The sequence below is a fragment of the Ascaphus truei genome, chromosome 6 (genome assembly GCF_040206685.1).
Source record: "Ascaphus truei isolate aAscTru1 chromosome 6, aAscTru1.hap1, whole genome shotgun sequence".
In the NCBI taxonomy this organism is placed as follows: Eukaryota; Metazoa; Chordata; class Amphibia; order Anura; family Ascaphidae; genus Ascaphus; species Ascaphus truei.
In genome coordinates this window covers 76625729-76649843 of record NC_134488.1, presented here as the reverse complement: position 1 = coordinate 76649843, position 24115 = coordinate 76625729, and the positions used below count along the sequence as shown (strand labels likewise).

The 24115-nt window shown below is 44.1% G+C and overlaps 1 protein-coding gene across 1 annotated transcript; it reads left to right on the top strand.

Moving 5' to 3' along the window:
- Positions 1 to 2419: 2419 nt before the first annotated feature.
- On the top strand, positions 2420 to 4467 carry HES5 (hes family bHLH transcription factor 5). Its single transcript, XM_075603168.1, has 3 exons — positions 2420 to 2526; positions 2643 to 2808; positions 3048 to 4467. The coding sequence occupies exons 1-3, from the start codon at positions 2476 to 2478 to the stop codon at positions 3308 to 3310; spliced, it is 480 nt and encodes a 159-aa protein (XP_075459283.1). The 5' UTR covers positions 2420 to 2475; the 3' UTR covers positions 3311 to 4467.
- Positions 4468 to 24115: the final 19648 nt, after the last annotated feature.

The following is a 24115-nucleotide window of genomic DNA, read 5'->3' as shown; positions in this document are numbered from 1 at the left end:
CTGGTGCTGTCAATGGGCTCACCTGGGCAGTGCTGTTGAGGTGAAAAAGTTGCAGCACATCAATTGTGTAATAAAATCAAGGTCACTTACTGTACATAAGTGACTGAGTAGAGTATATACATAAAAGTGGTGTAGGTACTGTAGATCAAGCTCATAAATTGAACAATGTGCAATAGTGCCAATGAATAAATAGAAATGGTAAAAATGACTACAATGAGAGAAATAACAGTCAAAAAAGGGCATAAATTACAATACAAAATCCAGGACTACAAGAGAGTGTCTGCAGCTATCCACACAGATGGCTCAACATCTAAATGGCTACAGAAAAATGACATGCGCACGACTCTCATAGTGTAGCAAGTACAAAAAGTATATATATATATATTGCTGTATAAAAGGTGAGTATAACACATACAATAAATCAGATCCTTCAGGCATATCGTGTAGCACTTGGGCACTGAATCAAGGGCTACCAGTGCACCACACTCATCTGGTCTCACATGGACAATCACGATCAGGGGGACACTGGCTGCAGCACCTATGGATAGATATTGGGACTTCTAATCCACAGTCCTGGCGTCTCCGGTGTTCACAGATGAGCAGGGACGCAGAATCACAGCTCTTTGGGTCAGTGTTGCCCTTGGCGAGTGATCTCCAGAGGCAGTGATTGATGACATCACTGAAGGGACCGGATGACGTATCTGCAAAAGTCCGTTATGAGTAGACTACAGTAGTCGACGAAGCAGAACAACTCCACAACTGTAATAATATCGATCCAACACGTTTCATGGCAGGATACTACTTCCCTGATGTAGTATCCTGCTACAAAACGCATTGGAACAGTATTATTACAGTATTGCAATGTAATTCTAGATAGATACACACTTCAACTTCAATAAAAGTATAGCAGCATAAGTTACATTTTTTTTTATAAATCTGCATCATAAGCTAAGCTGAAATGTGACTTTAATTAACAGCTTGACCAAATGTCATGAAATTATCAGGAGTAAGTGGTCAGCAGGCCACTCACAAACACTTTGGAAAATGGATTTGGCCACAAATTGAAAAGTCCTATAAAACAAATAACAATTACAGTATATTTGTTATACAGTATAACAAGTACAGTATTTTTTTATACTAAATTGTTGGGCTAATCATAAGATCAGAGCGTCTACTGTTGCATGGTACTGCATGGTTTGAAGTTTGGATTTGGGAAACACTAGTAGTCTTGGAAGCTCAGGTTCTTGTTTCAAGTTCTGCTTCTGTCACTGACACTGTGAGTGATCCAAGACAAAACAAGTTTGGCAAAATTCACTGTGATCATTACTATGAATTTGTGATTTACTCGCACTCCGAATCAACTGAGCCAAATCACATTGCTTCTTTTTTTCAATCAGTTATACTGTATGCTTGTGAGTGCAAGTCTCTTTGTATGGTATCTGCATTCTACCCTGAAAATTCTGCATGCAATACACAGTATTACTTTTTAAATCTGTTTTTTAGTATCTGTCTTATAAATAATCTCTCTCAATATGATGTAATTTTGTATTGTTCAACATTATCCAGAAAGCGGGAACAAAAGGACGTGATTTCAGGTGCTATGCATTTCTTGTCAAAAGATCCCCCAATTAATCTATTTCTACAGTGTAAAATATTTGTGGGAGTGTTTTCATTGATAGGCCTTAGAACATTGTTTAAATTATTCAATTGCTTTGCTCTGAGTAAGTATCAGTAGAAACTGACACGTTTCCAATGGATAGAATTTGTTGAGTACTATATTGTGGTTTGTGAACATTTGCAATAATTTTACTCCATGTGCCTGAAACCAGCATAAACAATTATAGTAATCTGTATTATGCTCAAAGGCACACCGGATGTAACTTACTGTAGATCACTTTGTGGGGAGGTTTATTTGACGGTAACAAAATTCAATTTCACTTACTGTATATGTTTTTTTTAATCTTTGCCTTAGCAATGGGTTGTACTAAAAACATATAATTTAATGAAATTATGTTCTGCAGCTAGTGCATCTATGATTTGTGCCCTGTGCTATGACATCTGGTTTCACATTTGTGATTGCACTGGCACACTTCAAAAAGAGCAGCATATTGCCATGTAGATGTTCTCATCAGGCATCAGTTTGATTATAATGATGGGAAGCTCTTTCCCACGTTCTCCCACCTCATTTTAAAGCTTATCTCTATTGTGTAACACACTCTTCACCTGCTCCTCTGGGAGAAGGGTATTATCCTCAGGCAATTCACGGTCAATTTACCATGCTGTAATAGATGCCTGTTCTATTGTCCCTCTGAATGCATGTATTGGCTAAAAGAGTGTGGGAAAGTCTAACAAGTTTGGAACTCATGCATTTGTATACAAGCTTAGGAGTATAAATACAGGGAGAGTTCGCTCCATTTCTCAGATCACTTGAGACTCAGCACTAGTGCCTGTGCATTCACTCTCACACTTTGGATAATGGCTCCTACCACCATTTTACTGCATTCTCTGTCAAAGGAAAAACATATAGTAAGTTTCATTCACACCATTTTATTTGAATGTCCATTTTATTTATATGTACATGTTCAGTATATAAGTATTTTAAATGGTTGATTAACAATGTTACCTTTTTTTATTTTTTGCAGTTGAGGAAACCTATTGTGGAAAAGATGCGCAGAGACAGAATTAATAGCAGCATTGAGCACCTAAAACTGCTCATGGAGAAAGAATTCCACAAGCAAGAACCTAATCTCAAACTGGAGAAAGCAGATATACTAGAGATGGCAGTGAGCTATTTGCAACAGCAAAAAAGTAAGTTTCTTCCCTGTCAATATTTACAAGAACCCTACTTAAAGACAACCATTAAATTAAACATTGACATAATTTCCTTTCCTATTTTCTGATCTTATTTGTTGCACTTATTATACTATAATTCCCTGTACTGTATTGTCTCTCTTGTAAAAGCGCCGAGTACAGCTATGGGTGCTATATAAATAAAGATATACATACATAATGGTCTACCCATCTAATCTGTGTTATTATTTCTCCAGGTCAACCCTCCTGTCTAAACAGTTTGGAGCAGGATTACAAGCAAGGATACTCCTGGTGTACAAAAGAAGCTTTGCAGTTCTTATGCTGTTATCCAGAAAGCAGTGAAGCTCAGATAAAACTGCTTAACCACTTGCAAGCACCCCAGAAAGTAAAGAAAGACTTGGAAGTTTGCTCTGCCTCCTTCTCTTATCTTTCCAGTCTTACTGACAGAAAACAAACAGTGTTGACAAGCATTACCAGCAAGCCATGGAGGCCTTGGTGAAGTAGAAAGCATTTCATGAGGACTTTTAAAGCAAAGAGGAGAAGATGCTTGATGCAAGTCATTTGTGCCTCTATCAGTAAGGAACTGTGTTTTCCTACAGCTATACATTATCATGCTTGGATATTATCAACTCTAGAAGAGCAAAGAGTGACTATTTCAGTGGAGCATGATGTTATCCTACGGGATGATTGTTAGACGTTCTTCCATGAGGATGTGCCAATTTCTATACAACCTATTTTAAGGTTTATTGAATGTTTATCATAATTGGTAACTTGGGTAATTTACTCCTGTATAGAGAAGTTCTATGATATTTGTAGACATTATGTAAAAATGGGGGACACCACATTCAAATACAATATATATGTGTACATACACATAACAAAATAGACTACAATACCTGGTAGTGCCCTTATTAAAAATTCCTCCATTTTCATTAGTAACTTCTATGAAGTTTTTTTTCTTTTTTATAGCAAGGGTCTAACATCTATAACATTTATAGAATGTTTTGTATTCTCATAGAATGTAACAGAATCAAGCACTCTATTTGATTGAATAATAAGTGTCAAAGGACATTTTCCATGCTAAAGATTCTATTTTGCATTGAAAAAAACTTACATTTTTTTTCAGACTATGCTAAAAAGAGGTTTGCAATATTTGCAGAATATATTTCTTCAAGGAAGAGAAAACAATATTCTTTATGTAACTTTTGTGAAGTTTGTGTATGGTTTCTAGATCATATGAATGTAATGACTAGTTTTATCATGGTGAATATTTCACTGTGAGCTATTTTATATAATACACATTATTGTGTTTTTACAAAATTAAGCAATATTTCAGTATGTTTAATAACAGAATGTAAACTGCAAAGTTTCCTGTTCCCTTCTGAAAAATCTATTTTAATTATGTTTTTTAAAGATGTATTTATTAAACAGTGGAGGAAGACATTAACTGTATAAATGTTAACCTACTCAAGCCATTGTACAAAACATTTTTGTTTATATGGTACAGTAAATTACTGCAAATGCAGTTACTTCATAATATTCATCCTCACAGGATGATCAAATGAGTATGTGTGAAATGCATCAGTACTGTAATTTATATTAAATAATATTTCCAGTACAAAGAGTAAAGGAATATTGCACAAAGTAAAAATAAAATGTTCTGTGAACTAAATTTTAAGACTGTTCAATCCAATTTTATTTTTAAATTATACAAATTGTTTTGTAACAAACATATCATAAGACAACTCATATATTACAGATGTTTTGCACACAGCCAAACATACATTGTTAGTCACATACTGTACTGTATATACAATATACAGCCCCATCAGTGTCTCTTTGTGTCAGTGTGCAACACACACACACACACACACATACCTCTCCCCATCTCACTGATTCCACTCTCTCCCTCCTTCCCCCTCCCTTTCTGACACTTTCTCTCAATTCTCCCCCCTCCCTCACTTCTCACCCCCCCCCACCCCCAAAACATCTTAGTTCTCCATCCTATCTCACTGAAACAGACAATACTTCCCCCCCCCTTCACCCCCTAAAACAGGCCTCACTCTCACTCCTCCATCCTATCTCACTGAAACAGACCTCTTCTACTCCCCTCCCTGCCTCCCCCCCTGAAACAGACCTCAATCTTAGTCCTCCATCCTATCTCACTGAAACAGACCTCACTTCTCACCCCCTGAAACAGACCTCACTTCTCCCCGATGACGAATGACGAATATATATATATATATTCGTCATCAGGGGGAGAAGTGAGGTCTGTATCACTTATTTATTATTTTCTTCTTTACATTACCGGTGTGCCACAATGTACATTATAAACATTTTCAACAGTAAGATTGTGTGTGTGTATATATATATATATATATTATATATTATATATTATATAATATATATATATATATATATATATATATACACACACACACACACACAATCTTACTGTTGAAAATGTTTATAATGTACATTGTGGCACACCGCTAATGTAAAAGCAAAAAATAAGAAAAATAATAAATTAGTGAAACAGACCTCACTTCAATAGGTGTTGGGTCTGAGGAAAGGACCTTGAGTCCTGAAACGTTACCTGTTCATTAGCTCTGATGATCTAATACAGCTTGAAGTTTATTTAATTCTCCTTTAGCCTTGTGTGTGCTTCTTCTTTTCTACATTGTTTGCCATCTTGATAATGCGTGCACATGTGCAATATGGATCGCGCATGAACACAGATGATCCAGGTTGCGGCGGCCATCACAGGAGCTATGCGCATGCGCAGTAAGCAGCGGCCATTACAATTAAGATTCGCAGGGGATGTACAAGCCACATGATGCCCAGGGGCTTGAGGTCACGTGGGCGTGAGCAGCCAATTGGGCTGCTGGTATCACAGAGGACTGGGATTGATACATTTGGTGCGCTGCGAGCCACGCCAGTCAGAGCTGGGACACTGAAGGGTAAGGGTGTAGGGTGTCTGTGTCCCTTGCACTAGGCCAGGGGTCATGAAACCGCGGCTCGCGAGCCACTTGCGGCTCTTTGGGCAAGTCCGTGCGGCTCTCCCCTCAGTATTTGAAATTGAGGGGCAGGCGCGATGCGGGAGCAAAATGGCGGCGATTTCCCTGCTGTCCCGGCGCGCGCATGCGCAGGTCCCCAAACGTGGGACGGAGGGGGAAGTACAAGCTCCTCCTGCAGGGGCCCCTCCCTCCCCCCATCCCGCTCCCAACGTGGGACGGAGGGGGAAGTCCAGCTCTTCTTGCTGCGGCCCCTCCCCCCCCGGCTCCCAACGTGGGACGGAGGGGGAAGTACCAGCTCTTCTTGCTGCGGCCCCTCCCCCCCGCTCCCAACGTGGGACGGAGGGGGAAGTACCAGGTACTCCTGCGGCTTGCTTCCCCCCGCGGCAAGCTTCCTGTGCTCCCCCCGAGCCCACCTCCCGTGCCCCCTCCCCGAGCGCACCTCCCGTGCCCCCCGAGCCCACCTCCCGCACCCCCAAGCCCACCTCCCCTCCCGGGCAACTGCTACAGGGATATCGGGGGCAGGAGGGGAAAGAGTCCAGCGGCAACCTGCACCCACCCGGTCAAGGTAAGTCACTGTCACCCACCCAGTCACTGTCACCCAGTCTGTCTCCCACCCACCCAGTCACTGTCACTGTCAGTCACTGTCTCCCACCCACCCAGTCACTGTCAGTCACTGTCTCCCACCCACCCAGTCACTGTCACTCACTGTCACCCACCCACCCAGTCACTGTCACTCACTGTCACCCACCCAATCACTGTCACTAACTGTCACCCACCCACCCAGTCACTGTCACTCACTGTCACCCACCCACCCAGTCACTGTCACTCACTGTCACCCACCCACCCAGTCACTGTCACTCACTGTCATCCATCCAGTCACTGTCACCCACCCAGTCACTGTCACCCAGTCACTGTCACCCACCCACTGTCAGTCACTGTCAGTCACTGTCAGTCTCCCACCCAGTCACTGTCAGCCTCCCACCCAGTCACTGTCAGTCACTGTCAGTCACTGTCACCCTCCCACCCAGTCACTGTCAGTCACTATCAGCCTCTCACCCAGTCACTGTCAGTCACTGTCACCCTCCCACCCAGTCACTGTCACCCTCCCTACCCAGTCACTGTCAGTCACTGTCAGTCTCCCACCCAGTCACTGTCAGTCACTGTCAGCCTCCCACCCAGTCACTGTCAGTCACTGTCACCCTCCCACCCAGTCACTGTCAGTCACTGTCAGCCTCCCACCCAGTCACTGTCATTCACTGTCACCCTCCCACCCAGTCACTGTCAGTTACTGTCAGCCTCCCACTCAGTCACTGTCAGCCTCCCACTCAGTCACTGTCAGTCACTGTCAGCCTCCTACCCAGTCACTGTCAGTCACTGTCACCCTCCCACCCAGTCACTGTCAGCCTCCTACCCAGTCACTGTCAGTCACTGTCATTCACTGTCACCCTCCCACCCAGTCACTGTCAGTCACTGTCAGCCTCCCACCCAGTCACTGTCAGTTTCCCACCCAGTCACTGTCAGTCACTGTCAGCCTCCCACCCAGTCACTGTCAGTCACTGTCAGTCTCCCACCCAGTCACTGTCTCCCACCCACCCACTGTCATTCAACTGTCATTCACCCACCCACCCATTGTCATTCAAACCCACCGTCATTCACCCACCCACCCACCGTCATTCACCCAACTGTCATTCTACTGTCATTCACCCACCCACCGTCATTCACCCACCCACCCACCGTCATTCACCCACTCACTCACCACCCACCCACCCACTCACTCACCCACCCAGGCAGTCACATGTCTTTTGTTGAAAATATAAAAATAAATAGGTTGCATTGTAATGTTTTTTTCTGTATCACAATAAGAAAACAGTTAAGTAAAAGTTGCGCGCTAAAAGATATTTTTTCGTGGTAGGTGCGCTATGGGTTCGGGGGGGGGGGGGGGGCTGCTCCTTTTATTTGTCCCGGGCCCCATGGTTTCTGTTGGCGGCCCTGGGGGGGGGGGGGGGGGGGAAGCCTGATGTGATGAGGGGGAATAATGATGGGTGGACAGCCTGATGTGATGAGGGGGAATAATGATGGGTGGACAGCCTGATGTGATGAGGGGGAATAATGATGGGTGGACAGCCTGATGTGATGAGGGGGAATAATGATGGGTGGACAGCCTGATGTGATGAGGGGGAATAATGATGGGTGGACAGCCTGATGTGATGAGGGGGAATAATGATGGGTGGACAGCCTGATGTGATGAGGGGGAATAATGATGGGTGGACAGCCTGATGTGATGACAGTTAATCAACCGTATTTGTAAAAATATATTTATGGCTCTTTGAAAAAGAGTTTGATGACCCCTGCACTAGGCCAGAGAACCCCTATTATGCCCCAGCTAGCCCCCAACTCCCCTGTAAGCTTGTGGCTGCTACAGGGACAGATCCCTTAGAAATGGACACTGTCCCATGAGCTGATCAGTGTCAGGGACACAGCTGAAGACGCTGCGCAGCATCAGCAGCCTGTAGTCTTGGATCAGACCACACCCGTATGTAGAGACAATTAAGGTGGGACCCTCCACCTGTATACCACCCCATGTGGAGGCGGACTCATCGCTGAGGGCGACGGCATGGGACCGGACGGACCCCTGTCTTCCGTTGGCGATATTGGGTGTTGAAGCACCCAGCAGGTATCACACCATCTACAAGTGCACCAACTATAACACTGTGGGTGGCGCTGTCACACACTTCCGGGTGGGTTGGCTACTGTGGACACAAGGTTGGGTAGGTGCCCAGGGAACCTCTGTACATTGGGGGACTCTCTCACCGGGGTGTGGACAAAGTAGATGTACAGTGTACTATCGCGTGTGGGAAAGGCCGTGCCAGGCCTGAGTATATATATTATAGTGTTATCATTTGCATGTCAGTAAACCTGTTATTATATATACGCTGTGTGTGATTATTGCATTGGGTCTTGTGAAGGGATTATCCAGCGCTGTCCGGATCCCACACAGGCGCTGTCACCAGAAGATCCAGATACACCCCAGGATCCCAGCAGCAGAGGTTCAGGCCTCCTGAGAGCCGCAGGTAAAGCACCACACAAACTCAGTAGCCGCCACATCTCCCATAGGGTGGGGGAAACAGCGCCACATATACATATATATACTGTATATACTATATATATATATATATATATATATATATATATTTTATACATAGACACACAGCCGGCTTGTACTTTTACGGGGCTCAGTGTAGGGGCTTTCGTGGGCCTCTTACCTGGTACTGTGCGGCATCTCAGATGTCATGCAACGTGACGCCATTTGACGTCATGGCACCATGATAATGAGACGCTGAAAGAGGAGATGCCGCCGGACAGGTAAGAGTCGGTTACAAACGCGGGAAGAGCGCGGGGCCTCTGTAAGCGCGGGGCTCGGTGCAGTGGCACCAACGGCAGCATCACAGACACTCGAACATCATTATATTACGTGAAATATCCAGTGTAATTTAATCACACAATGTCCACATGTTCTCATTTTCTGTATTACAAATTAGTCCGCAACAAATATTTTCAAAAAGTAATGGTCATTCTCAAAAGACAGTGAAAAGTGCTACAGCAACACAACCTCAACCACTAACGGTATAACCCAGAAAAAAATGGGACACAAGTCCCCAGTGGTGCTACAACAACTTTAGTGAATCCAATGAGAAATGCATGACAGCAATCCTAAGGATAAAGCTCCTACATGGAGGGGAACGCATCAAAGGACCCCTGTATTTTATTTGTATATGGCTATTATGCACATTACATAATTCATTTTTATTTTTAATCTGCCTCCAGCCCTCAACTTTTTTCTTCTTGCTGTGCTCAATCTTTGTTCCACACTACATCGATCTAACTGTACAACCCAAATGACTCCAAAACAACCACCAAATCACAAGCCGTTTTCCAAAGCCAACCAACAATCACAATCTAAGGCTGCGCTTATAGTGACAGCAACAGCGACGTCGCGTCAAAACAAATGCATTGCCGCCATCGCGTGCGCTTATAGTAAAAGTGACGCGACGGAGCAATGGCTTGGTCGCGATCGCTGGAAGTCATCTCAATTTGATTTTTCCAGCAACCGCAGCCTGATGTCACTATAAGCTTAGCCTAAGGGTGCAATCACACATAGCCAGCCAGTTGAATTTCTTAGGGCCTCTTAATGGGGAGGTGTTTGTCAATCAAGTGTTTTCTTTACCCTTCTACCATCCTTTCCCTATTAGGAGCACCAATAGAGATAAGGGAGCGGTAAGGAGCAGTGGCGTGGTGGGGGCTGTAGGAGCACATGCTGAACACACAATAGGTAGTAAATCAAACCACTCCACAGGCTAACTTTTAAACATACATAAAAAATATACTGAAATGTGTTGGATTCGGGTTAAAAAAGTATAAACGATCCAGATAAGACCCATAATACATATCACTGGAATTAATTAATTTTGGTCCTAGGTGGGATTGTCTCAAGCAGCAACCTACAAAGTAAACGCACTATCAATCTATGGAGGTTTACTGAAAAGTCCTATATTAACTTTACCATAACATAAAAAAAAGCACAAGTTACTAAAACAGTTCTTATAGAACCCCACAGAGATTGATACATACTTTCTTTAAAGCAGCAAACCACGTAGACCATTTTTATTTAGATAGCATTGTAGCGGAGGGAGCCGACACCCATCCATTTCAGCTCTGGGGATCCCCTGCTTCCTAAGATACTTACCTCTCTAGGGGCTGTCGGTATCTTTGCACTGTTTTAAGTCCGGGTCACGCGGGACAGATAGGAAACCGCACCCGATGAGGTCACTGCTTCCTATTGGCCCATGTGCCACGAGAGCTTTGAACGCCGTCAATACGAGAATCCCAGCTAGCCCAGACGGAGGTAGTCCTGGCACCCCTTATGGACATCAGAATATCAGGAAGCAAGGGGTACCCGGAGCTGAAATGAATGGGGTTCAGCTGCGGAGACCCCTTCTTCAATACTATTTAACAAAAAAAACGGTCCGCTTGGATTGCTGCTTTAAAGTATTGTAACTGTGTCTGCACCTTTTTAAACCCCTCAATGTCAGAAGGTCCAAACACGGACCCTCCGACACTTCCTGACAAAGTGACCGCTCAATGTGAGTGCCCTAAAAAGCCAACAAAAGCCAATGAGATGGCACTTTTCATGACGTACGCTGTACGTCATTAGGAAACTGAAGGGGTTAAATTGTGTTCCTTTGTGTAGGAGATGGTGCATCTGCGGCATAAACTGAATCTGTGTTTCTTTGCTGTATACCTTATGGTTACAGACAATCAAAATGCTACTGACTTATCAAAGTCGCAAATCGAATATAGCAGACCACATGACTGGAAAGAAATATTTTAAAGGCCTAAAAATATCTCAACATGTTAGAGCTAATGCAGCATAAAATCAAAAGAAAATATGGACTAAGGACAGTGGCATATTTATTAGGTTAAAAGATAGCTGATAGCTGGGTACGAAATATGGAGGTTTACAGGTCGCACGTCCCCCGAGTCAATAAGGAGCCACAACGCCATCCAAAACAGCTTTCTATTGGCCCTCGAGACATATATATATATATCTCAATACATTGGCCATTATATACATAGGCAAGATAAGCTAAACCAACCTGAAATAGGTGACAAAATAGTAATTAAATATATTACAGCACATATTAACCCCTTAGTAGCCCGGGTCAACTAGGTATGGGTTTCCATAACTAGCTGACCAAAAAGGACTACAAAGGGGTTAATATAAACATAAAACTATACTACCTATTCCCCTTAGAGGCTAGTAAAACATTAACATACACCCATCCTCCCCAAACACACCAACTCCCTCCCACCCCCTCTCCCGACTAATGGCCTATAGCTTGATTAGTCAAATATGGCTAATAATGCTTTTGGGCTTTTTAGAAAAAAACAAAACAAAAAACACTGATACATAAAAAATACTTTTAAAATAAATGTTCACCATAAAAGCACTGGTTGTCACTGTGGCAACCTAAGCCCTCTCAATGAGGGCCTAGATAGCCACATTGGAAGCCAATGGTAAGCTAGAATGAAGAATAAATCTTAATATATAAAATCAAAAGGTTAGTGCTATCTGCGGTGAATCTGATTGGTCCTCAGCCTCTGGCCAATCAGATTGGTGGGTCTGACGTCACCCAACTGCCACTGTCTTCCCCCTCGGCCTCACACACACACACTCTCCCTCCCCCCCCAATCACACTCACCTCTCCCTCCCCCCATCACACTCACCTCCCTCCCCGGCGCTCCACTCACCTCCCTCCCCGGCGCTCCACTCACCTCCCTCCCCGGCGGGGGAACAGGCAGTGGCCAGGCAGGCTGCAGCTGCCTCGCGGCGCCGAGTGCCCAAGATGGCGGCGCCCAGAAGGACCCCCTTCCTCCCTCGCGGCGCCGAGTGCCTAAGATGGCGGCTGGAAGTAGAGGTGTGTCTGTGTGTGTCGCTCTCCCACTTCCCCCCAACCCCCAGAGCACGCTCTCTACGCCTCAACATCCACGAGGAGCAGGGCGGCAGGGAGTTGCGGCCGCGCAATACCTCCTTTGTGCCACCGGGATTCAGCGGAGGCCACGAGGGGGGAGAGAACCAGTGGCAGCCCGAGGAGTGCGGCATGCTGCCAGGTGAGGAAATGCAGGGGGAGGAATCCATGCCTTTGATGCCCCCCCATGCCTTTGACGCCCCCCCCGCCTGCCTTTGACGCCCCCCCGCCTCCCTTTGACGCCCCCCGCCTGCCTTTGACGCCCCCCCGCCTGCCTTTGATGCCCCCCCCTGGCTGCCTTTGACGCCCCCCCGCCTGCCTTTGACGCGCCCCCGCCTGCCTTTGATGCGCCCCCCGCCTGCCTTTGACGCCCCCCCCGCCTGCCTTTGACACCCCCCCGCCTGCCTTTGACACCCCCCGCCTGCCTTTGACGCCCCCCCGCCTGCCTTTGACGCCCCCCCGCCTGCCTTTGACGCCCCCCCCGCCTGCCTTTGACGCCCCCCCCTGCCTGCCTTTGATGCCCTCCCGCCTGCCTTTGACGCCCCCCCGCCTGCCTTTGACGCCCCCCCGCCTGCCTTTGACGCCCCCCCCTGCCTGCCTTTGATGCCCTCCCCCGCCTGCCTTTGACGCCCCCCCGCCTGCCTTTGACGCCCCCCCGCCTGCCTTTGACGCCCCCCCGCCTGCCTTTGACGCCCCCCCCGCCTGCCTTTGACGCCCCCCCGCCTGTCTTTGACGCCACCCCCCGCCTGTCTTTGACGCCCCCCCCTGCCTGCCTTTCACGCCCCCCCGTCCCCTCCCTGCCTTTCACGCCCCCCGTCCTCTCCCTGCCTCCGGGCAACGCCGGGTACATCAGCTAGTATACAATATTAAGACATTACATTCCCCCTCTTTCAGTAGCTTTGTGTTTGTGGCTTGTAAAGCATTGATAAGCAATCACAGAAAAAAGAATGGGTGCAGAACAGCGCTAATAATACAACAAATGAATAAATATATATAGGCAGCCAGGTGAATAACTGGTAGTACAACCAGTCAGAATGACAAAACAAAAAAAGGGGTAACCGGCGCCAAAGGGGTAAAATATCAAACCGATTATGGTGTATAGTCCAAATGGAGTCATTAGGATGATGGAATATGATGATTCTCACCTCAACGGGATATATGCGGAAAGAAGAGAAAAGAAAAACAGATAATGGTGCAGTAAATCAACACTGGGGGGGTGGACAAAGACTGACAACATGAGACATACAAACGTAAAACACTAGCACGGCCTTAATACTAATAAAAAGCAAATTTATTGGGGTGTGGAAGGTGCATAAACCGCATCCGGAGGGGTAAAATTAGAACCCTACTCACAAGATGCTGGAAAAGTTAAGGCAGCGAACTGGATGCATGCAGCTTGGCTCTCAAGATGGCGACCGGAGCACTCTGCTTGGCGTCCACACGTGACCGGGATGGAAGGCAGGTGACTCAGATGACGGGGCCTCTAGGCGGACGTGACGTCTCCTCCGCTGTAGTCCCACCGCAGACACACTTTCTCCAATCCTCCTCAGCAACCGCGATATCGCCGCAAATCGGTTGTAGCACTTAGAAGACTGCAGATTTCTCCTCTTGGGACTGCAGACTTCACCACGATCTGGAAACACTCTAAAAACTCGAAACTTCCCGACGCGTTTCGTACGCATGCGCGTACTTCTTCAAGGGATGTGCTTGCCTTTTAGTCTCTATGGTATATATACCGTCAGTCCAAAGTTCTTATTGGTTGATTAGATAATTATATTAACCCCGTGTTGGACTGATAAAAGGCAGCACATAAAGAAAGGCCTATGCTAATCTACATACAAAACAGACATAAAACATTAAATGGGATAACATAAAAACATTAAAAACATTTAAAAGAACATTAAAAAATAAATACAAATATAAAGAGGCAGAACAATGAATTAATGAAAATAACTTAAAAATAATTATAGAAAGGCTTTGAGTTCAAAGTCGATATTCATTCCTTTTGGGGAGAGAGTTTTTAGTTCATATATCCAGTAAGCTTCACGCATACTGGCTTGCTGGAGTCTACTCCCCCCTCTGGGATTAACATCAACCTGCTCAATTGCCTGACAGATAAGACCCTTGGGATTTTTATCATGGCACAGAAAAAAGTGATGCGAAACACTATGTGTCACCAAGCCCCTCCTAATGTTATAGATATGCTCATAGACACGTCTCTGGAACGTTCTCCCTGTTCTGCCCACATATTGTAAGCCACAAGGGCATTGTAATAGATATATAACATACATGGAGTGGCAGTTAATGAAATTATGTATAGGGTAACTCCTATTAGTGACGTTAGATGTGAATTGTCTAGCATTTTTACTAAAGGAGCATGCTACGCACTTTGCACAGGTAAAGAAACCTTTCAGACTCCCTCCTAGTTTCTGTTTTTTTTGTTTTACCGGACAGCTGGGAGCTAATTTAGATTTCAAGTTATTAGCCTTTGAAAATATAATATTAGCTTTTTTTGGAAGGATATCTGCTAATACTTCATCTTGTAATAAAATAGGCCAATATTTGTTTATGATTTGTTTAATTTTTGGCGCCATCTCATTGTATTGAGTGATGAACGCTACCTGATTGTGACATCTATTTAATGTTTCCTTCTTTTTAACATCATACTGAAGTAAAGTATCCCTATTGATCTCATTGACGTAACTGTTCCGAAGAAGAGATTTTTAAGAAACAAGCAGAAGATTTAAAACAAAAATGTATTAATAGAAAATAAGCTGAAGAGGGTGGTAGGTCACAGAGGTGGCCTTAAAGACTCCTATTTGCACTCGCTTGACCAGTTGATCAGGGCTAGGAAAAATTCAATCCAAGGATTGAATTTTTCCTAGCCCTGATCAACTGGTCAAGCGAGTGCAAATAGGAGTCTTTAAGGCCACCTCTGTGACCTACCACCCTCTTCAGCTTAATTACCCATCCCGTATGCACCCTATCCCTAGCTACCAGCCAATTTTATCCCACATTTATGGTGAGCGGTAGCCTATCCCTACCTTGGTATTAATAGAAAATATCAAGAGTTTGAATTAAATGAGGCTTTTAATCAGGTCAATGAGATCAATAGGGATACTTTACTTCAGTATGATGTTAAAAAGAAGGAAACATTAAATAGATGTCACCATCAGGTAGCGTTCATCACTCAATACAGTGAGATGGCGCCAAAAATTAAACAAATCATAAACAAATATTGGCCTATTTTATTACAAGATGAAGTATTAGCAGATATCCTTCCAAAAAAAGCTAATATTATATTTTCAAAGGCTAATAACTTGAAATCTAAATTAGCTCCCAGCTGTCCGGTAAAACAAAAAAAACAGAAACTAGGAGGGAGTCTGAAAGGTTTCTTTACCTGTGCAAAGTGCGTAGCATGCTCCTTTAGTAAAAATGCTAGACAATTCACATCTAACGTCACTAATAGGAGTTACCCTATACATAATTTCATTAACTGCCACTCCATGTATGTTATATATCTATTACAATGCCCTTGTGGCTTACAATATGTGGGCAGAACAGGGAGAACGTTCCAGAGACGTGTCTATGAGCATATCTATAACATTAGGAGGGGCTTGGTGACACATAGTGTTTCGCATCACTTTTTTCTGTGCCATGATAAAAATCCCAAGGGTCTTATCTGTCAGGCAATTGAGCAGGTTGATGTTAATCCCAGAGGGGGGAGTAGACTCCAGCAAGCCAGTATGCGTGAAGCTTACTGGATATATGAACTAAAAACTCTCTCCCCAAAAGGAATGAATATCGACTTTGAACTCAAAGCCTTTCTATAATTATTTTTAAGTTATTTTCATTAATTCATTGTTCTGCCTCTTTATATTTGTATTTATTTTTTAATGTTCTTTTAAATGTTTTTAATGTTTTTATGTTATCCCATTTAATGTTTTATGTCTGTTTTGTATGTAGATTAGCATAGGCCTTTCTTTATGTGCTGCCTTTTATCAGTCCAACACGGGGTTAATATAATTATCTAATCAACCAATAAGAACTTTGGACTGACGATATATATACCATAGACTAAAAGGCAAGCACATCCCTTGAAGAAGTACGCGCATGCGTACGAAACGCGTCGGGAAGTTTCGAGTTTTTAGAGTGTTTCCAGATCGTGGTGAAGTCTGCAGTCCCAAGAGGAGAAATCTGCAGTCTTCTAAGTGCTACAACCGATTTGCGGCGATATCGCGGTTGCTGAGGAGGATTGGAGAAAGTGTGTCTGCGGTGGGACTACAGCGGAGGAGACGTCACGTCCGCCTAGAGGCCCCGTCATCTGAGTCACCTGCCTTCCATCCCAGTCACGTGTGGACGCCAAGCAGAGTGCTCCGGTCGCCATCGTGAGAGCCAAGCTGCATGCATCCAGTTCGTTGCCTTAACTTTTCCAGCATCTTGTGAGTAGGGTTCTAATTTTACCCCTCCGGATGCGGTTTATGCACCTTCCACACCCCAATAAATTTGCTTTTTATTAGTATTAAGGCCGTGCTAGTGTTTTACGTTTGTATGTCTTGTATGTCTCATGTTGTCAGTCTTTGTCCACCCCCCCAGTGTTGATTTACTGCACCATTATCTGTTTTTCTTTTCTCTTCTTTCCGCATATATCCCGTTGAGGTGAGAATCATCATATTCCATCATCCTAAGGACTCCATTTGGACTATACACCATAATCGGTTTGGCATTGATAAGCAATGCTTTCCTAACCGCTATAGTAATGACAGGGTTAACCCCCCCTCCCCCTCCGAGACCTAGCCACACCCCCACAGTAATGGGCAATAGTCCCAATACAAAACACCAACAAGTAACCACTCCTTTGGTTGCCTTTCCTGCATTGCGCTGGTTAGTGTGGATATATACTCTATAGTCTAGCTTATTGCCAATACTATAAGAGGTCCTGGTTTCTAGGGTAACTATACCTATGATGATACATTGTGTTTGTTATCATTACCAGTATTCCTCTCCACTTACTTTCTGCCTCGCCTTTGGGGTCTTTTAATACACTGTATAAATTTTGTCACGTGTATCGTCTGTTTTTAAGAATAATATTATTAATAAAAGTTTATTATTTGTTGTCCTGTTATCTTGTCTGGTGGAACCTATGACCTGTTTCCAATGTGATTTTCTGGTAACAGTTATTAAACTGTTACTTTATGTATACATCTTTCCTTTTGTATCTAAAGTGCAGCTTATAGGGACTTGAGTGACTCCTTGTGGTTACTCATTTGTGTTTTGCATTGTTGTTTTCCCTTTGCACCAGTTACTCTATCATTTCTATATATGGTGAGCGATGTGTCTCTGTGTGTTCTCAATAGTCACAATAGCCAAATGTTGCTAATAGGACTTTTGCCATTGAAAAGCATCAACAAAATACATTACAATTAATAACATAATAAAAATGAAACCCCATTGCCCACTTAGTGGCTAGTAAAGCATCGCCATGCAATACTTTACTAACCACTAAGGCAGGGAAAAAAGTTTGCGCCCCCCTGCCGGCGGTTCCCTCACCGGCGTCATGACGTCACGTTGCCATAGCAACGTGTCATCACATGACCTCGCAGAGTCATTTGACGCCGCGTGTGAGAAGCCGCCGGAGCCAAGGTAAGTTAGGTTTACAGAGGCCCTGCAGCTCCCCCGGCACTTAATTTAAGTGCCCCAGGAAGCGTGCGGGGCCTCTGTAAACCCCGCGCCCCACCCCACACTCAGTCCCGTGTCCCCCCTGGGGTTCGGGCGCCCGTTTGCATTCTGCTGCACTAAAGGTAATGAATGGGTTAACCACTCCCACCAACAAACCCCCCTCTATCCGGGAGGCTCAACCACACAGGGCAACTACCCCTAATACCCCTCCACTACCCCCACAACAAACCTACCCTTCTCACTAGACTATGCCCAATATCCATATTTGCCAAATGTGGTTAATAGTAGTTTTGTGCATTAACTCCAAAAAATACACATTTAAAAAAAAAAAAAACATACATTACAAATACATTTTGAACATAAAATCATTGATTGTTACTGTGGATACCTAGTCCCTCTCAATTGGGGGCCTAGATAGCCACATTTGCAACCAAGGGTAAGCTATAATAAAAAATAAATATTAGTAATATTAAAAGACATTAATTACCCCCATTCATTACCTTAGTGGCTAACTGCTGTCACAAAATAGACATTACAATAAATAATAATATAATAAAACCTCTAGCCTTTTAATCCATTGATTGTCAATGTGGCTAACTATACCTTCAACAGGGGCCTAGATAGCTACACCAGCAATCAATATAAACCCTAAATAAAAGTATTACTTATACCTGCCGGGATGAAGGCCACCCTCCTCATCCTCAGGAACACCGGCACATTCATCTGATAAAGGGTTGATGCCCAACCACAATCCTTTTTTTTTTTTAAAGCAATGCTAGCTTGATGGCCAATAAAAAAAAAAAAAAAAACACACATGAAAAATTATGCCCGAATAAATAGATAAACAATGGAGGAAATAACCCCTGTAGAGCACTCATACACTGTGTTGAGATGATGGTGTAAATTTAAAACTAAACTTTATTAGATACATAGTAAAACAGTGGGGATTAAAATAGGATTAAACTCTATCACTACGCTTAATTACCTAAGGGATATGATAGTCCCCCAGGTAGGTAGTCGTTATTGAAGTGTTGCTTGAGTACACTAGCCCCCAGCCACCTTAATTAGGGAAGCTTGGGGGGAAAGCTAGATTGAGGGATTATAAGTACTATTCTTATATGGAATGCCAATATATATACGTGTAGTGCATTGGTGCAATAGTGTTGAAATGACAATGCTAATGGTGGGTTGATTGCACAGCCTGTAGTTAGCAATAGTGTCATTTAAATCTTGATAAGATAATGCACCTATCATTATCTTATCAAGATTTAAATGACACTCTATTGCTAACTACAGGTGGTGCAATCAACCCACCATTAGCAGCGTCATTTCAACACTATTGCACCAATGCACTACACGTATATATATTGGCATTCCATATAAGAATAGTACTTATAATCCCTCAATCTAGCTTTCCCCCCAAGCTTCCCTAATTAAGGTGGCTGGGGGCTAGTGTACTCAAGCAACACTTCAATAACGACTACCTACCTGGGGGACTATCATATCCCTTAGGTAATTAAGCGTAGTGATAGAGTTTAATCCTATTTTAATCCCCACTGTTTTACTATGTATCTAATAAAGTTTAGTTTTAAATTTACACCATCATCTCAACACAGTGTATGCGTGCTCTACTGGGGTTCTTTCCTCCATTGTTTATCATTCTTATATTGCCCCCTCAGCACCTACACCCATCATTACTAATTCACTATTGCAAGCAGTAGCGGGGGTTTCTCTCTAGTTTATTAGCCTGAATAGACCAAAAAAAAAAAGCAAACCGGAACAATAAATCCAATCTGGATGTCTGTCGTTGGGTCCTCAACTTGACCCAAAGCAATGGATCCTCTGTCGATTGAAGAGCTGTCTCCGGTGAGTATTTCTTCTTTGTATCTTTAAAGATGTCCTCTTGCTTTTCTTTTTTCTTGATATTGACTCGTAATTTTCCGGTCAAATGAGGCCTCCCAGGCCTTATATAAGGCTTGTAACGTCACATTAGGCGAGTCCCATGGTAAGGGCCACCGATAGGGGTGGGGTGATCTGGCTACAAGGAGCTTGGCCAGCGGGGCCTCTGATTGCTTCCAGGCCCCAGTTGGGGTGTGTGTGTGTAGGGGGGGAATTGTGTATGTGGGCAGTGGGGGATTGATCGAGAGGGGAGGGGGTGTGTTGTGAGAGATGGGGGGAGAGGAAGAGTACCAGAATGCCCTCCTACCGTCTCTGTATGTTCTTCCTACCTACCAATTACATTGTAAGCACTTCGGAGCAGGGACTCCTCTTCCGAAATGTCACTGTTATGTCTGAAGCACTTATTCCCATGTTGTTATTTGTATTACTTGTTATTTATGATTGTCACGTGTATTACTACTGTGAAGCGCTATGTACATTAATGGTGCTATGTAGACATACATACTGTACATACCGGTAGCACCTTCAGACTGATGTATCTCAGAAAGCAGGGGGTCTCCAGAAATTAAATTAATGACGTGCAACTCCGGGACAATTTAAGTACAAATAAAAAACTAAAACACAAAAAAACAGAATTGACTCCTAGGATGTCGCATTCGTTTATTTTTGTCCAAGGAGTCAATGTACCCATACTGGCCACCATTTAAAAGCTTCTTTTAGAGATGATACATTTCTCACCTAAACATCAGGAAGCCGCCCTCATGAATAGGAAGAGTCGGTCAGTATGAATGGCAGCTGCAAAATGACATGAAAGCAGCAACAGAAAGAAGTATGTTAACATCATTATGTTTTGTGATCTCTAGTTCTGCTTCTCCATATTTTACTTTATTTTGAGTCAGGATCAGGCGGATCCACTAAAGACGCAGAGAAATTCCCAATGGTTCACGTCAGCCTGCGTTTTTTTTTCCACGTGCAGAGGGGGGTCGTGACATTACTGCCATGCATTATAACTTATGTAGCCCTCTTACCCCCACCCTAAGTGAGATTGAGGTGGGTAGGTGTATCTGACTACTTATCAGTGTGGTGCTGTACCTGTTTGGCAACCAGGAGGACTGAGCTTCCGCCACGGGGAACCTGGGGTATGTACTTACACTCGGTGCAGCGCCTCCACTGATGAGGGATTCCAGCGTAGTGGGAGTGTGCCCTCACCAGAACAACCATACAGTAAATACACACAATGTGAATAAACAGTATTTACTGAGCATGAACGATAACTTCAATTAAACTCTTTGCATATAATCAATACATATGAAAAGTAGTTGACAAATCACCAAAAAATCTACTCGCCACACAAAAAAATCTACTCGCCACCTAGTACCAAACGTGTGCTGCTTGGGCCAATATTTACTCGCCCGGGGGTTAAATCCACTCGCCCGGGGCGAGCAAATGTATAGGTTTGTCGAACACTGCATATGAATAACATTTCATCACCCTGAATGCATACCATCCCCTCAGCCCACATGTCCATCATCACATCACCCTCAGTCCCTTTGATAATAATGTGCTTGGGCACTTATTCCTTGAGTGTCCACAACAATAAAGTGTGAGGGATAGCGCTTCCCTGTGTTGGTGCCCGGTGGTGCACTTATTATATACTACCTCCCTGATCAGCCCTGATCAGGAAAATCCTTTGTAGTCAGCAACTTGGTCCCACGCCGCAGTGCGCTGCTCCTTGCAGAAATGATTACACCCTCTATCTCCAACCGGAATTATCCTTTACCACAGTCCCTGCTATGGAGTCAGGCACTGTCATGCAGCATTCCTCTTTCTCTCTGAGTATGGTGAAGGAGTGTAAACAGACAGAAAAAAGATTCCTCCCTGAATGCACTCAGAAAGGCCAGTAATTTGTAATATGAGTATATATTTAAAAACCTTTTAATCGCAAGAGAAGGTTAAAACATATTTGTACAGAGGGGCATGGTATATACAGTCCAGGACCAGCCCCTTAAAGGCAAACCAACAAAATCTTCCTGACTCGTAAGGAGATATTGATATTACACCACCTTAATGTGGACTGCTTCGCTCAGATAATCCCCTGTATGTAGCTCCAGAATGGGAGGCCCATATCACCTATGGAAATCCTAATATCAATAATTCAATGAACCTGACATGATGTAGGTCATTGAAGCTAAATCTGGAGGGGTGATTAACTCAAAGCCGAATGGTCAGATAGTATGATGTCCCTAGACCACTTATACGGTGTGTAAAATAAATACCAGAACAGGGTGAAAACAACAACGACGCAAAAAAGATAATAGTGATAAAAATAAATACTAAACCACACAAAAAATAATGTGTGGATGTACACATAGAGATACGTAGCTGGATGATGTGAGAGCTCTGCAAAGGGCAAGCACAAAGTGTGCTCTTGTGGGCGCCCTGAGGCACGGTTCAAGGACCGTATCCAGTTATAGCCTCTGTATACTACCGTTGGTATGGTGCAGAGGTCACATACATAGTAATCTAGCTTGAAACCGGTGAACAACACTAATCAGACCCAATCAATATTAATACCTGATTGGTTTAGGGGCATACAACACACTGACTCATTAATCATACTGTGTCTCCATGTAGGGAATATGCACAGTGCATGAACAGCTAGTGCTGTTCACGGTAGGTGGGCACTGCCCCAGACTCAGCCCCCCTGTTATATAGCAGTAAAGTAAGTATCCTGCATAGTAGTAAGACTGTCACTCTAGTAGCTGTGTGGGGAAGGAGGCAAAACATATAATGCAGTCTACTCCTATTACCCTAGACATAAATGTCTTGCACACTACTTAGCTCCTTGGCGCTTGTATCGTCCTTTGCGCCGTCATATGTGGAGGAGAAGGGGAGTAGAATGCCAGGGGAGAAGTGTCCCGGTCTCAAGGCAGCAGCTCCAATCGCAGGGGCGCCATCTTGAATGCGGTGACGTCACCACGTTCTGGTCACCTGACGCACGTTTCGCACGTGATCTCGCTTTCTCAAAGGTACATGCACGCTGTCAATGTGCACTTTAAGTAGCTAATGGTTGCCATAGCGACCGCTGGGGGCGTGTTTCCCCCAGATCGCCTGCTGGCCTGAACTGTTGTATTGTCAGTTTTGCAGCAAATTGATTAGTCTTGATCATGACGTGGCCTGCACATGTTGTGGGGATAATAACCCCTGGTGATTAAACATAGTGCAGTGCCTGCATCTTGGGTACACTACGTGATCATGCTGTGTTATGTGTGTTTCTCGTAAATGCAGATGTAGACAGCAGAGACCTGAATTGGATGTGTCATACTGATTTGTCAGACCTCTTAAGGTTACAGTACCCAATTAATGTAGATACCAATTACATACCTAAATGACATGTGGTGTAGGGTCTAAGTCCCTTAGTTGTAACACACCATGTAAAGTATTTGGAATGTGGGGTAAGGGAGACACAGTAGGACGTAGGTAGGTGACCCTGTCTCCATCTGTAGTTGTGGATAACACTCTGCCCGCAGATAGCTAGACCTGGAGACATGGGTGCTTAGGGGAAGGTAGGTATTAAAAAAGGGAGAGAAAGCATGTGGCCCAGGCACATGTAGAGTAAAATTGCCCACAAAAAAGGGGCATATGCATATAGGGCCAGGCAGACTAGCTTGTTGGGTGATATTCAACACGGAGGTACACTGTTGGATGTATGTGGATGTGAATGGGGTTGATAGATTCCAGAGGACACGTCAAATAAATGGGGAGAAAAGGAATTCCTCATTTAGTCCCCTGGGGGCCAAAGTACCCAGTGTGTAGATCCACCGAGATTCGCGTTTTAGGATCTCGTTGTCCCAGTCACCTCCTCTACTATGATTGGATACGGCCTCTATCCCCACAAATTTAATAGCTGTAGATAATCCCTGGTGTTGGTTGTGGACGTGGTTCGCAACAGGGGTATCTCGATGGTTACGGATATCCCCTATGTGCTCAAGTATCCTGTGCCTTAGTTGTCGTTTCGTTTTACCAATGTACTTTTTCTTACAGACACAGACGATCTGATAAACCACGCCCATGATTCTACAATTAATAAACTGACGGATGTTAAAATTGTGTGTGTTATTCCAATTGTAAAAAGTCTTAGTGGGAAGACAGGAGGAGCAGGCGGTACATTTGTGACATTTA

Coding starts and splice junctions, on each gene's coding strand:
- HES5 (XM_075603168.1), top strand. CDS start 2,476: ATGGCTCCTACCACCATTTTACTGCATTCTCTGTCAAAGGAAAAACAT. Junction 2,527..2,642: donor TGTCAAAGGAAAAACATATA/GTAAGTTTCATT, acceptor TATTTTTTGCAG/TTGAGGAAACCTATTGTGGA. Junction 2,809..3,047: donor CTATTTGCAACAGCAAAAAA/GTAAGTTTCTTC, acceptor TTATTTCTCCAG/GTCAACCCTCCTGTCTAAAC.